Source organism: Dipodomys merriami, unplaced genomic scaffold (assembly GCF_024711535.1).
Source record: "Dipodomys merriami isolate MVZ:Mamm:240054 unplaced genomic scaffold, mDipMer1.0.p SCAF_90, whole genome shotgun sequence".
In the NCBI taxonomy this organism is placed as follows: domain Eukaryota; kingdom Metazoa; phylum Chordata; class Mammalia; order Rodentia; family Heteromyidae; genus Dipodomys; species Dipodomys merriami.
Window position 1 is genome coordinate 176,908 of NW_027206513.1, and position 13,308 is coordinate 190,215.

The 13,308-nt window shown below is 44.1% G+C and overlaps 1 protein-coding gene across 1 annotated transcript in view; it reads right to left on the bottom strand.

The window, feature by feature from the left end:
• The window catches only part of Fer1l5 (fer-1 like family member 5), a 60,913-nt gene that overhangs the window by 29,478 nt on the left and 18,127 nt on the right, over positions 1-13,308 (bottom strand). The window contains exons 13-19 of the mRNA XM_070013260.1: positions 13,224-13,276; positions 11,642-11,710; positions 8,747-8,790; positions 8,573-8,655; positions 8,399-8,493; positions 5,963-6,091; positions 4,373-4,550 (exon numbers count right to left, since the gene is read on the bottom strand). Of these exons, the coding sequence (XP_069869361.1) occupies positions 4,373-4,550; positions 5,963-6,091; positions 8,399-8,493; positions 8,573-8,655; positions 8,747-8,790; positions 11,642-11,710; positions 13,224-13,276 (651 nt within the window). The remainder of the gene's footprint in view (positions 1-4,372; positions 4,551-5,962; positions 6,092-8,398; positions 8,494-8,572; positions 8,656-8,746; positions 8,791-11,641; positions 11,711-13,223; positions 13,277-13,308) is intronic.

Below are 13,308 nucleotides of genomic sequence, written 5' to 3' on the forward strand. Positions count from 1 at the left end.
TTAATGGCTCATTCCTGTAATCCTAGCTACTCAGGAGGCTGAGATCCAAGGACGATGGTTCAAAGCCAGCTCAAGCAGAAAAGCCCATGAGACTCTCATCTCCAATTAACTACCAAAAAAACAGAAGTGGAGTTGTCACTCAAAGTGTTAGAGCACTAGCCTTGGGCACAAAAGCTCAGGGACAGTGCCCAGGCCCTGGGTTCAAGCTTCACCACTGACAAAAAAAAAAAAAAAAGATCAACAACTTATGGCAGTGGCTCTTATCTGTAATCCTAGCTACTGAGGAGGCTGAGATCTGAGGATCGCCTTTCAAAGCCAGCCCAGGCAGTAAAGTCCTTGAGACTCTTTTTTTTTTTTTTTTTGTCAGTCGTGGGGCTTGAACTCTGGGTCTGGGCACTGTCCCTCAGTTCTTCAGCAAAAGGTGAATGCTCAATCACTTGAGTCACAGCACCACTTCTGGTTTTCTTTGTTTTGTGTTTGGTTTTTTTTTTTGGGGGGGGGTCCTGTCATGGGGCCTGAACTCTGGGCCTGGGCACTGTCCCTCAGCTCTTCAGCTCAAGGCTAGCACTCTACCATTTGAGCCACAGCGCCACTTCCAGCTTTTTTCTTTTTTGTTTATGTGGCGCTGAGGAATCGAACCCAGGGCCTCAGGCATGCAAGGCAAGTGCTCTACTACTGAGCCATCTTCCCAGCCCCACACTTCTGGTTTTCTGAGTGGCTTATTGGAGATGAGAGTCTCACAGACTTTCCTGCCTAGGCTGGCTTTTTATTTTATTTTATTTTATTTTATTTGTGAACATACTGTACAGAGGGGTTACAATTACATGGGCAGGATAATGTGTACATTGGCTTTGAACGGTGATCCTCAGATATCAGCCTCCTTAGTAGCTAGGATTACAGGTGTGAGCCACTGTCACCCAGCCCTTGAGACTCTTATCTCCAATAAACTACCATAAAACAGGAAGTGGCTCTGTGGCTCAAGTGGTAGAGTTCTTGCCTTGAGCTGAAGAGCTCAGGGACAGTGCCGAGGCCCAGAGTTCAAGCCCCATGACTGACAGAAGAGGAAGAAGAGGAGGATAACAAGAAGGAACAGGAGGAAGAGGAGGTATAGGAGAAGAAAGAGAAGGAAGAAGAGGAAGAGGAAAAGACAGACATAGTTCCCCTTCCAGATCAGTCCCTTCACTAAGGAAAGATATGTGAATGGCCCATTTCCGGTATTTCCAGATGGGTGTTAAGTTCATGGGTAAATGATGTAGCAAACTATTTAATGCCCAAATTAGTAAGAAAGATATAGTCAAATGGAATAATGGACAGAAGAGGCAAATAGTGTTTTTTACAGATAAGGACAAAATGCTCTACTTTACTGATAATGAGGAAAAAGCAAAGGCCACGTAGAATGCTATTCACATCTACTAGATTGACAGCAATGAAAAGGCTGGGCCACATTATATACTGGTGAGAACATAGGGTACTAGGAATTCTCATGCCATCTGATGAGAGTGCAGTTTGCTCTAATCGCTTTTGCTTTGAGATTCTCTTCTACTTCTCAGCATGTAATTTAGAGGAATCCTTGTGCTTGTGACTAGGAGCCATGTGGCAGAATGTTTCTAACAAAATCATTATACTAGCAAAAAAAAAAAACCTAAATGTGCCTACTTATGGCATATAATCTGTGGTAGAATCATACAGTGGAACACAAACAGAATGAACTGTGACTACACACACCCACAGCAAAGATGTAATGTTGAGGCACAGATGTGAGACAAATGAATACAGGTTGAAAATGCTCACTTATATAAAAGAGAAAATAGTATGCTATTTATCACCCATCCATAGTGGGTGATAATAAAAAGAAAAGAATGAATGACACAAGAGACAAGATCATGGTTATTTCTTCAATGAATAGATCTGCGAAAAGAAAACAGGAAGGCCAGGTGCTGGTAGCTAACACCTGTAATCCTAGCTACTAAGGAGGCTGAGATCTGAGGATCAACAATTCAAAGCCATCCCAGGAAGGAAAGTCCTGGAGACTCTTATCTCCAATAAAACTACCAGAAATGCCAGGCACCGGTGGCTCACACCTGTAATCCTAGCTACTCAGGAGGCTGAGATCTGAGGATCACGGTTCAAAGCCAGCCCAGGCAGAAAAGTCCATGAGACTCTGCTCTCCAATAAAAACCACTAGAAAACTGGAAGTGGTGCTGTGGCTCAAGAGGTAGAGTGCACACCTTGAGCTGAAGAGTGCAGGGAGAGCGCCCAGGCCCAGAGTTCAGGCCCCAGGACCGACAAAAACAAACAAACAAAAAACTACCAGGAAACTGGAAGTGGTGCTGTGGCTCAAGTGGTAGAGTGTTCACGTTGAGCTGAAGAGCTGAGGGACAGTGCCCAGGCCCATAACTCAAGCCCCACGACTGACAAAAAAGAAAAAAAAACAACAAAACAAAACAAAACAGGAACTTTTTTAGCTGTTGATAATTTTCTATATATTAAACTAGATGATAAATTCATGGGAATTTAATTCTTTTTGTAAAAAATTATTGTTAGTATAAAGGTGATGTTCAGGGGGTTACAGTTACATAAAGTACATCTCTTTTTGGACACTTTTTGGACTCTTTTTTTTCCCCTCACTTTCTCCCAGTTTTTTTCCTCCCATCCCTTCCCACAGGTTGTATAGTTCATTTTTGACATAGTGTCCAGTGAGTACCATTGCTACATTTGTTCACCCTTTATCCCTCCATTTCTGTTTTGGAATTTAATTCTTTAAACAGTGCATGTACATTATTTACATATATATTTCATACACAAACTTTATAATATAAAAAAGTAAGTAGAAGATTACATTAAATAAAAGGAGCAGGTCACAAAGAACCACATATTGTAGGATTCAACAGATATAAAATGTCTAGACTAGGAAAATCTATAGAAACAGAAAGTAGATTAGTGATTGCTTGGGCTGGAGAGATGAAAAAGAAATGCTAATGGACTCGGAGTTTCTCTTTGGGGTAAGACTATTCTAAAATTGATGTGGTGATGGTTGAGCAACTCTGTGAAAATCCTAAAATCCATGGGATTGTATGCTTCAAATGGGAAAATTGTATGTTATGTGAGTTACATCACAACAAAGCTTTGATTAAAAAAAAACAAAACAGGTAGAGAAGTAGAGTACCTAGGAAGCTTTTTAATGAATGATTGGACAGCAAAGCTAACAAAGAGGAGAGGCAATACCTGCTCTCATTTTAGCATATGCCCAGAATACCTAGAGGGTTTGATCAAACACAACTAGTGGACTCCACCCCCAGGTAAAGCTTTGCTTTCCTTTTCTTTTTTCTTTCTTTTCTTTTCTTTTTTTTTTTTTTGTGCCAGTCTTGGGGCTTGAACTCAGGGACTGGGTGCTAATCCTGAGCTTTTTTGCTCAAGGCTAGGGCTCTATCATTTGAGCCATAGCTCCCATTACTTCTGGCTTTTTGGTAGTTAATTGGAGGTAAGAGTCTCACACTTGGGGCTGGGAAGGTGGCTCAGTGGTAGAGTGCTTGCCTTGGATGCATGAGGGCCTGGGTTTGATTCCTCAGTACCACATAAGCAAAAAGAAAAAAGCTGGAAGTGGCGCTGTGGCTCAAGTGGTAGAGCACTCGCCTTGAGCTGAAGAGCTGAGGGACAGCGTCCAGGTCCAGAGTTCAGGCCCCATGACCAGCCCCCCCCCCCAAAAAAAAAGAGTCTCACACTTTCCTGTCTGGACTGGCTTTGAACAGCAATCCTCAAATCTCAGACTGAGTAGCTAGGGTTACAGGCATGATCCAGTAGCACCTGGTTCATCAGATTTTCTGATTCTGAAGGCCTGGGGTGGGGGTATGGCCAAGAATCTCCCTTTCATTACTAGTATCCAGATGGAGCTGATGCTGGCTCACATTGATAACCTATATGTATGTCTAGTTGGATAAGCGGATGAGTGGATGAATGGGTGCAATGGATGGTTGGTTGGTTGTCTGGGAGAGTAGAGGGGCTGATGTTGAATGGTTGACTGGATGGATAAATGGACCAATAAATAGATGGATAACGAGTGGATGCATGGTGGATGATAATTGGTTGGATGGATAGGGGAGGTGGTTCTGAGTGAAGGGGAGATGATGGGGTTGAAAAAGCTGTAATAAAGAGAAGGACTTGAAGTCAAGACCTAGTTTCAACTCTTGAGTTCACCACCTACCAGCTATGCAATATTTGGCAAGTGACATCTCCCTGAACTTTATTTTTCCTCATGTACGAAATGTGAGTAAATAATGTTCACAGATGTTCCCTAAACTAATATCCTTGGAAGAGCTAAAACAGTCTGGCATGCAGTGACGGCTTTCTCTTCTTTTTTGAATCTGATTCTTACCATCATATATCACTGGGCTGTACTGTGTAGTTGAGACTAGAGGCTTGTAATTCAGGTCCATCTTGTTTCCATAGTGGCCCATGCTGACCTCGAATTGGATCAGACTCTTAAAGTTGGGCATCGTGGTACAGGAGAGGAAGACAACGCACAGCCCATACTTTTGGCGGCTCTGCTGTTTCTACAATAATAACCCCCACACATACATTGCCAAGTACATAAGCCAAGAAATGAACATGGTTATATTGACAGGCAGGGAGAGGAGTTACTTTCAAAATACATCTGTGTTTCTCTTCAAGATGAGCTGAACCATCACTAAAACCCTCTCACCTAGCAGGCCAGGTGCAGCTCCTCCCAGGACCTCCATTGTCTGGCCTACCTCACCCAGCCAGCTCTGGTTCATTCCTTTCCTGAAACTGAGCATGAGGGTTTTCTCTTCTTGGCAAGGCTAGGCTCTGAGTTGGGCCCCTCTCTCCCCATTCTGAGTAGATGTATCTCCTCCTCTTTGTTTAAAGCCTCTCCTTAGAAGAGGCATATGGACAGGGTGTGTAGCTGAGGTCATCCCCTACCCCTCACCCAAACCCACATACACGACCACACACATATATCAGTTCTTCATGGCTTTTCTCTTCAAACTCATCTTTCCAGTAAGGCTGCAGCTGCTCACTGCCCCAGGTTAAGATTATTCCCACCATACCTGCCACTTTCCTAGGCCCTCTGTCCACAATATCAGTCCCTCTCTCATTTCTGTTGTCAACTCTGCTCTGTTTTTGGCATTCTTTATCTGTTTACTAATTCAAGTCTCACTTATCTTTAAAAAATAACCCTCTTACTGGATTGTGTAGCTAATGCCTATAATCTCAGCTTCACTAAACACAAAAATTTGGAAAATTAAGTAATTATCCAAGGCTAACCTTTGGCAAAAGCTATGTGAGAACCCATTTCATCAAATAAGCCTGATATGGTAGTATGTGCTTATAATTCCAGCTTCACAGGAGACCATAGGTGGAGGATCAGGGACCAGGTAAGACCTTACATAAAAAAATAAACTAAAAGGAGCTGTGGTTCAAATGGTAGAGGGTCAGCCTTGAGTGAAAAAAAATCAAGTGGGAATGCAAAGCCCTGAGTTTAATTTTAAAATGGAAAAAGCTAGAAATGCGGCTCAAATGGCAGAGCACTGTCTAGCAAATATTAAGGCTCTGAGTTCAAACTCTAGTACCAAATAAATAAATAAATACTTTTCTCTCCCACATGAGATCCTATTTAGCTACCACCCAGCCTCATTTCCTGTCACTTTTTTTTCTTTCTTTTTTTTGTCTGTCAGTCGTGGGGCTTGAACTCTGGGCCTGGGCACTGTCCCTGAGCTCTTCAGCTCAGGGCAAGCACTCTACCATTTGAGCCACAGCACCATGACAGCAGGGGTTGGAATAACATGAAGGCCTCAGGAAGACCTTAATAAACACACAGGCATTGATGAAGCATCCTACACACCCAACAGCTTATTGCACCAAGATCTGCCTCTTGTAGAGTCAGATGTAAGGCAAGCAGAAGGACTCTATCCCTGCCACCCCATTACCTGTTTTCTGTGGTTACCTCTATCCTGACCACTTCCTGGGAGAGATCTTTTATTGTAGTATCTTGATGGGACGTGACTTGGGTGGTTAACTCCAGGAAGACTCGGCCTCGATAAGCTAAACCATCTTTAACAGTGTCAGGAATGCACTAGGACAACAGAGAGGAATATGGAGAGAAAGGAGAGTAGGCAAATATCCCAAAATTCCTCAACTGCAGCAAAGACAAGGTCATCCAGTGCCTGTCTGCTGGGGATTGCTCCAACCACAATCCCAGGGGAAAATTCCAGAGACCCCAGACTCCTCTATACTAGAAGTCCTTTAGCCCCTGACCCTTAGTACCCACTACTGATGATGCATTCTACCTGCTGACAACATGAAGGACTATTGTTTGCTGGTCCTGAGGTTTGAGCTCTGGGCCTGGGCACTGTCCCTAAGCTCCTTTTTGCTCAGGCTAGTGCTCTACCACTTTGAGCCACAGCACCCCTTCTGTCTTTTTCTGTGACTAATTGGAGATGTGTCTCAGACTTTCCTGCCCAGGCTGGCTTTGAACAGTCATCCTCAGATCTCAGCCTTTTGAGTAGCTAGGACTACAGGTGTGAGCCACTGGCACCCAGTTCAATAAAGGACCTTTTCAATAGGGGATTGTGATATCTAGTGAGAGCCCTGGAGCCTGCGGACCATCTCCCCTCCTTGTCATCAGTGATTGGCTCAAGGAGAATACACATGATCAAAAGAGACCAATTACAGTGCTTCATTGGCTTGGTGGCCACATTCCTAGTCCTGAACCTCACTAACCAAGTAGAGGAGGATGTGAAGAGCCCAGAACAGGAGATGGATCAGATTGAGAAAGCTTTCTACTTGTGATCCTCCAGGGCTTTATACCTGTAGCTCCTCTTTCTTACTCAGAATCCCTCCCTGCCTCATTCTTTAGATATTTAAGACTAGAAGCATAGTTTCACTGGGCTCTATGTAGTATCGTTTGTTTCTGAACTAAATGGTTCCAAGATACTTTTCTCTGTGGGGTTCAGTAGTCTGATCTCTGTAACCTTTCAGACCTTCTCAATCACCTACCAGCTGCTATGGATTATAGTTCTCAAATCCCTGATGCAGCTTTAATGAACTTTTGATTTGATGCCAGGCTTCTGAGAGCTATGTGTAAAATAAAAATGATTCTGACAGACAATTGGAGCTTGCCCATAAGTGCAAGAACATACAACTTTATGTAACATTTGTCTACCTAGAGTGTTTTAATTTTTTGTTGAATTGAGACAAGGTCTTGCCTCATAGCTCAAACTGGCCTCAAACTCATAATCCTTCTGCCTCAGCCTCCTGAATACATAGAATTACATATCTTTGTCACCACATCTGACTTGCTAAGATTTCTTTATACCTTAGTTTATATAATATAAAATAAATTTTCCTCCTCTGAGCTCCCTTCTTGATTCTAGAAGCTTCCAAAAGCAGCCTCCTGATAAATTATTTTGCAACTATTCCTCATAATATTTATTTCTTTAGCTGGTTTTTATAGATTCTTTTTCTTTTTTTGTAGTGCTGGAGTTTGAACTTAAGGCCTTGAGATTCCTAAGCAGGTATTCTACCATTTGAGCCACTCTGACAACCTCTTTTTGCATTGGTTTATTTCGAGATATCTGGCATAAGCTGTGGAACCAGGAAAGAATAAATGGAGCACTGTAGATAGTCACTAAAGTAGTAGTATTGAGATAAAAGGATTGTGTGTGTGTGTGTGTGTGTGTGTGTGTGTGTGTGTGTGTGTGTGTGTGTACACACCAGTACTTGAACTTGAACTCAGGGCCCAAGTGCTGTCCTGTAGTTTTTTTGTTTTTGTTTTTTTTCTGGGGGGTCTGATCATGGGGCCTGAACTCTGGGCCTGGGCGCTGTCCCTCAGCTCTTCAGCTCAAGGCTAGCGCTCTATCACTTGAGCCACAGCACCACTTCCAGCTTTTTTCTTTTTGCTTATGTGGTGCTGAGGAATCGAACCCAGGGCCTCATGCATGCAAGGCAAGCGCTCTACCACTGAGCCACCGTCCCAGCCCTGTCCTGTAGTTTTCTCTCTGAAAGCTATCACTTTGCCACTTGAACCATAGCTCCACTTAACAGCTTTTGGTAGCGAGCCAGAGGTAAGCGTCTCACGGACTTTCCTTCCAGGGCTGGCTTTGAACCTCTATCTTCAGATTTCAGCCACTTCAGATTATAGGCCACTGGTGCCTGGCTGAAGTAAGGTTTTTCACAGATGGAAAAGACATGGCCCAGGTACATGTAGCAAAGTGTGGGCTGCTTATTCACAGGTCTCCCATTCTCTACTGAATGTAATGGACAGAAACAAGGGCTGAGTCCTTCAGCAGCACTTCTCAGGAGCTACTGCTTTACAGAGGCTGTTTTGTTTGTTTGTTTTCTTTTTATCTCCACTGTCCCCTAGATGACATGAGAAGCTTACATTGCCTTCTTCCTGGATCCTGAAGGGAGCCTTTTTACCCCCACGGAAGACCAGAAAGCTGGGGCCAAAGCAGGGCAGGAAACCAGAGTACAATCCTGGAAGGAGAAGGTTGAGAGCTTGCTGTGGGATCCAGACAGGGAAGATGTGGGGGGAGAGGTCCCGGGCTTTGCTTGCCTTCGATCTCCTCGCCAGTGGATGAGATTTGGTTGAGGAACAAGCTGGCAGTCCCAATTTCTTCCTGGCAGTCCTTTCTGGAGCTGGAGAGACACACACTCTGCAGACTGAGCCCCTGCCCTGGCCTATCTCCTCCTCTCTGATGCATGCTGTGGCTTCCAGCCCATTGCTTACCAGTCTAAGAGTCTGAACTTGATGTAGCTGGAGAGGCAGGGCAGCTGTATGGGAAGGCAAGAAGAGCCATGAGTACATACTGGGGTGGCTTACATCTGTGGACACTTAACATATTGTTTGTTTGTGCAAAGGGGTTACAGTTATATAAGTCAGGTAATAAGTACATTTCTTTTTTTTTTTTTTTTGGTCCGGTCGTGGGGCCTGAACTCGGCCTGAGCGCTGTCCCTCAGCTCTTCAGCTCAAGGCTAGTGCTCTACCACTTGAGCCACAGTGCCACTTCCAGCTTTTTTCTTTTTGCTTATGTGGTGCTGAGGAATCGAACCCAGGGCCTCAGGCATGCGAGGCAAGCGCTCTACCACTGGGCCACCTTCCCAGCCCTTACATTTCTTTTTGAACAGTGTCATTTCTTCCTTTGTTTTCTCCCAATTTTTCTTCCCAACCCTCTTCCCCTGTGGACACTTTGAAAGCAGCTAGGAGGTCCTGGGGCCAAGGCTTGCCTGTTACTATTTCATTTTATTTGTGCTAGTACTGGAGCTTGAATTCAGGGTTTAGATACTGTTCCCTGCTTTTTCTCATATACTTTAACATCTCTGCTTCCCTTTATTTTTCATATAGTGCTCAGGTCCTGAGTTCAAGCCTCAGGACTAGGGGATCGAGAGAGAGAGAGAGAGAGAGAGAGAGAGAGAGAGAGAGAGAGAGAGAGAGAGAGAGAGAGAGAGAGAGAGAGAGAGAGAGAGAGAGAGAGGAGAGAACGAACGGTCATTCTGTAATACTAACTACTCTGGGAGGTGGGGATCTGAAGAATGGCAGTTTGAGGTCAATCTGAGAAAAAAACTTCCATCTCAATAAAACAGGCATGTTGATGCCTGCCTGTTATCCCAGCTACAAGGGAAGCATAAACTAGAAGCCAACCCAGGGGCTGGGAAGGTGGCTCAGTGGTAGAGTGCTTGCCTTGCATGCCCGAGGCCCTGGGTTCGATTCCTCAGCACCACATAAGCAAAAAGAAAAAAGCCGGAAGTGGCGCTGTGGCTCAAGTGGTAGAATGATAGCCTTGAGCTGAAGAGCTGAGGGACAGCGCCCAGGCCCAGAGTTCATGCCCCAAAACTGACCCCCCCCAAAAAAAGACACCTATCTCCTCAAATAGGGTTTCTATTGTCCACAGCCTGTGCTGCACAAGCTCTACAGACTAGATGAAAGCCCCAGCAATTCCATAAGGTAAGTATTAGTATTATCATTATTTTCATTTTCATATGGGAAATCTGAGGCACAGAGAAGTTGCGTTTCTTAAGTTCTCATGCACAAGGGCTCAAGTTGTCTTTCAGAAGTTGTTTTTACTTCACACCTCATACTTAGAAACCTGGCATCAGATGAAAAGTTCATTAGGGCTTCACCAGGGCTTTGAGAACTATAATCCAGAGCAGCTGGTGGATGACTGAGAAGGACTGAAAGGTTATAGAGATCAGACCACAGAAACCCCACAGAGAGCACCTTGCAGCCATTTAGTTCAGCACAAACAGACCAGGCTACACAGAGCCCAGTGTGATAGTTATGCTCCCATAATGCATCTTGGCCACCAACTACCAAACACGTGCTGCAATTATATTTAGGGCACTGCTTAGAGCTAAGAAAATATGCAATACAAATTAAAGTGTGTCTTTTAAGGTGATTTAAAATTTTTTTTTTGTTTTTGTTTTGCTGGTAGTACTGGACCTCTAGCTTTCTAGGCAGGCAGGCTCTCTATTACTGAGTTATACCTCCTGGATTTTTTTGTTGTTACAGGTTATTTTTTTTTGGTGGGGGGGGTCCAGTCGTGGGGCCTGAACTCTGGGCCTGAGCGCTGTCCCTCAGCTCTTCAGCTCAAGGCTGGTGCTCTACCACTTGAGCCACAGCGCCACTTCTGGCTTTTTTCTTTTTGCTTATGTGGTGCTGAGGAATCGAACCCAGGGCCTCAAGCACGCAAGGCAAGCACTCTACCACTGAGCCAACTTCCCAGCCCATGTTACAGGTTATTTTTGAGATAAGATCTTTCTTCCTGCCTTGGCACCTGCCTGAACTTTGATATACTTATTTTAGGCTTCTTGTTGAAGCTAGGATAACATATGTACCATTACACCCAGCTATTGGTTGGGAAAGGAGTCTCATATATTTAAAAAATAATTTTATTATTATTATTAGGGTCTTGTACAGAAGGGCTACCATTCCATAAGTCAGGTAGTGAGTATGTTTCTTTTTTTGGACAATGTCATCCCCTTCTTTACTTTCCCCCAGTTTTCCCCTTCTCATATATTTTTGTCCCTGAGTTGGCTGGAAACCATGATCCTCCCAATCTCAGCCTCTCAAATAACTAGGATTATAGTGTGGGCCACCAGCACTCAGCAGTTTTCTTTTCTGATGGGTCTGATGAAAGAACACATTTACATCCTCTAGAAAGTTCAGTTATATGGATCACTCATCACTTAATACTGGATAAAGTGGAGTTTGATCTTAACATGTTTTTGTGTGTGTGTGTGTGTGTGTGTGTGTGTGTGTGTATGTGTGTGTGTGTGTGTGTGTGAGTGTGTGTGAGTGTGTGTATGCTGGTTCTGGGGCTTGAACTCAGGGTCTAGGTGCTGTCTAGTGTTCTACCACTTGAGCCACAGTTCTACTTCCAGCTTTTTGGTGGTTAGCTGGAGATAAGAGTCTCACAGTTTTTCCTTCTTGGGCTGGCTTTGAACATAATCCTCAGATTTCAGCCTCTTGCGTAGCTAGGACTGCAGGTATGAGCCACTGGTGCTCTGTGTGTTCTTATGTTTAACGCTCCATCTCCCACCTATATTGCCCTCCTTCACAAACACCAGACTTTGCTTCCATTTAAGTAAGAGTGGGGGAAGGGCGGGCATGATAGAACAGTCCTACCTGAATCTGGAAGGTCAGGATCTGGTTCCATATGGGTTTGTCACTTTTTGCCCACGTACGTGTTCTGAGCTGAAAATATCCCAATGTAGAGTCAGTGCCCGTCTGTCTCTTCCTCCTGCCACCAGCTTGGTTTTCCCGTCCTCCCTCCCTGTCCAGCCCACAAGGTGGATAATCTCTGTAGTATTCAATTGTCCTTAGACAACTCACCACATCTCCACTCTTTAATTTTTAAATAGATATGACTACGGCTACTAATTTTATTATATAAATGCTTACACATAGATTTTGTTAGATAAGGTCTAAAATCCTATTAAATAATGGTCAAGGCTGGGCACCCGTGGCTCACACCTGTAATCCTAGCTACTCAGGAGGCTGAGATCTAAGGATCACAGTTCAAAGCAGCCTGGGCAGGAAAATCTGTGAGACTCTTATCTCCACCAGAAAACCAGAAGTGGTGCTGTGGCTCAAGGGTTACAGAGCTAGCCTCGAGCTGAAGAGCCAAGGCCCAGAGTTCAAGCCCCACGATTAAAAAAAAAAAAAGGTCAAGAACATAATCAATTGCAATAGTATACCCCTTTTAAAACCCACCAACTGACTTAATCTTTAAAACTAGCCTTATTCTAAGCGATGATATCTATGACAACCAGTGTTGTTTGAACTCATTAGGACTTTTTTTTTTTTGGCTTGAACTCAGGGCCTGGACACTGTCCCAGGCTTAAGGCTAGCACTCTACCACTTGAGCCACAGCACCACTCTGGCTTTTTCTGTTTATGTGATACTAAGGAATCAAACCCGAGGCTTCATGCATGCTAGGCAAGCACTCTACAACTGAGCTACTTTCCCAGCCCAGGATTTTTTTTTTTGAAGCAGGTACTCAAGTTTTGAACTCAAGACCTGGCACTCACTAAGTAAGTACTTTTACTGTTGAACCATGCCTCCAATCCTGATTTTTCTTGTTATTTTTGAGATAGGGTCTTACTTTCTGCCTGAGATGTGCTTGGGCATGAGCCATCTATGTTAGGCTTCTTGATAGTTAAGACAACAGGTGAGTGACACCTACTTAGTCCAGGTTTCATTGAGAAAAGGTCTCACAAATTTTTTCAGCCTGGGCTGGCCTTGATCCCAACAATCAGAGCCTCTCAAGTAGCTAAGATTATGGGCATAAACTAATGGCTCCTGGCAGTTAAGACTTTTTCAGGCACTAAAAGAAACACGAGAACATTTGTGTGTGTGTGTGTGTGTGTGTGTGTGTGTGTGTCTGTGTGTGTGTCTGTGTGTCTGTGTGTCTGTGTGTGTGTGTCTGTGTCTGTGTGTCTGTGTGTGCATGTGTGTCTGTGTGGTGGGGTGCTGGTACTAAGAACTAACTCAGGAATATACACTCTCAGCTTTATCACTCATGGCTGACCCTCTACCACTTGAGCCACGCAGCATTTTGCTAGCTAATTGGAAGTCCCATAAAATTTTCTGCCTAAACTGGCTGCAAAACACTATTCTCCAGGCCAGAATTACAGACATGCGTAGCTAGAATTATAGACATGAGCCACTGGTGCCATATTCTGTTGGTCTTACTTTTTATACTTACCTTTTCCCCAATTAGTTCCACCTCCAGCACAGGATTCGCTGACTGGTATTTCTCTAAGAAAATAAAAGACTTCTGAGACATCAAC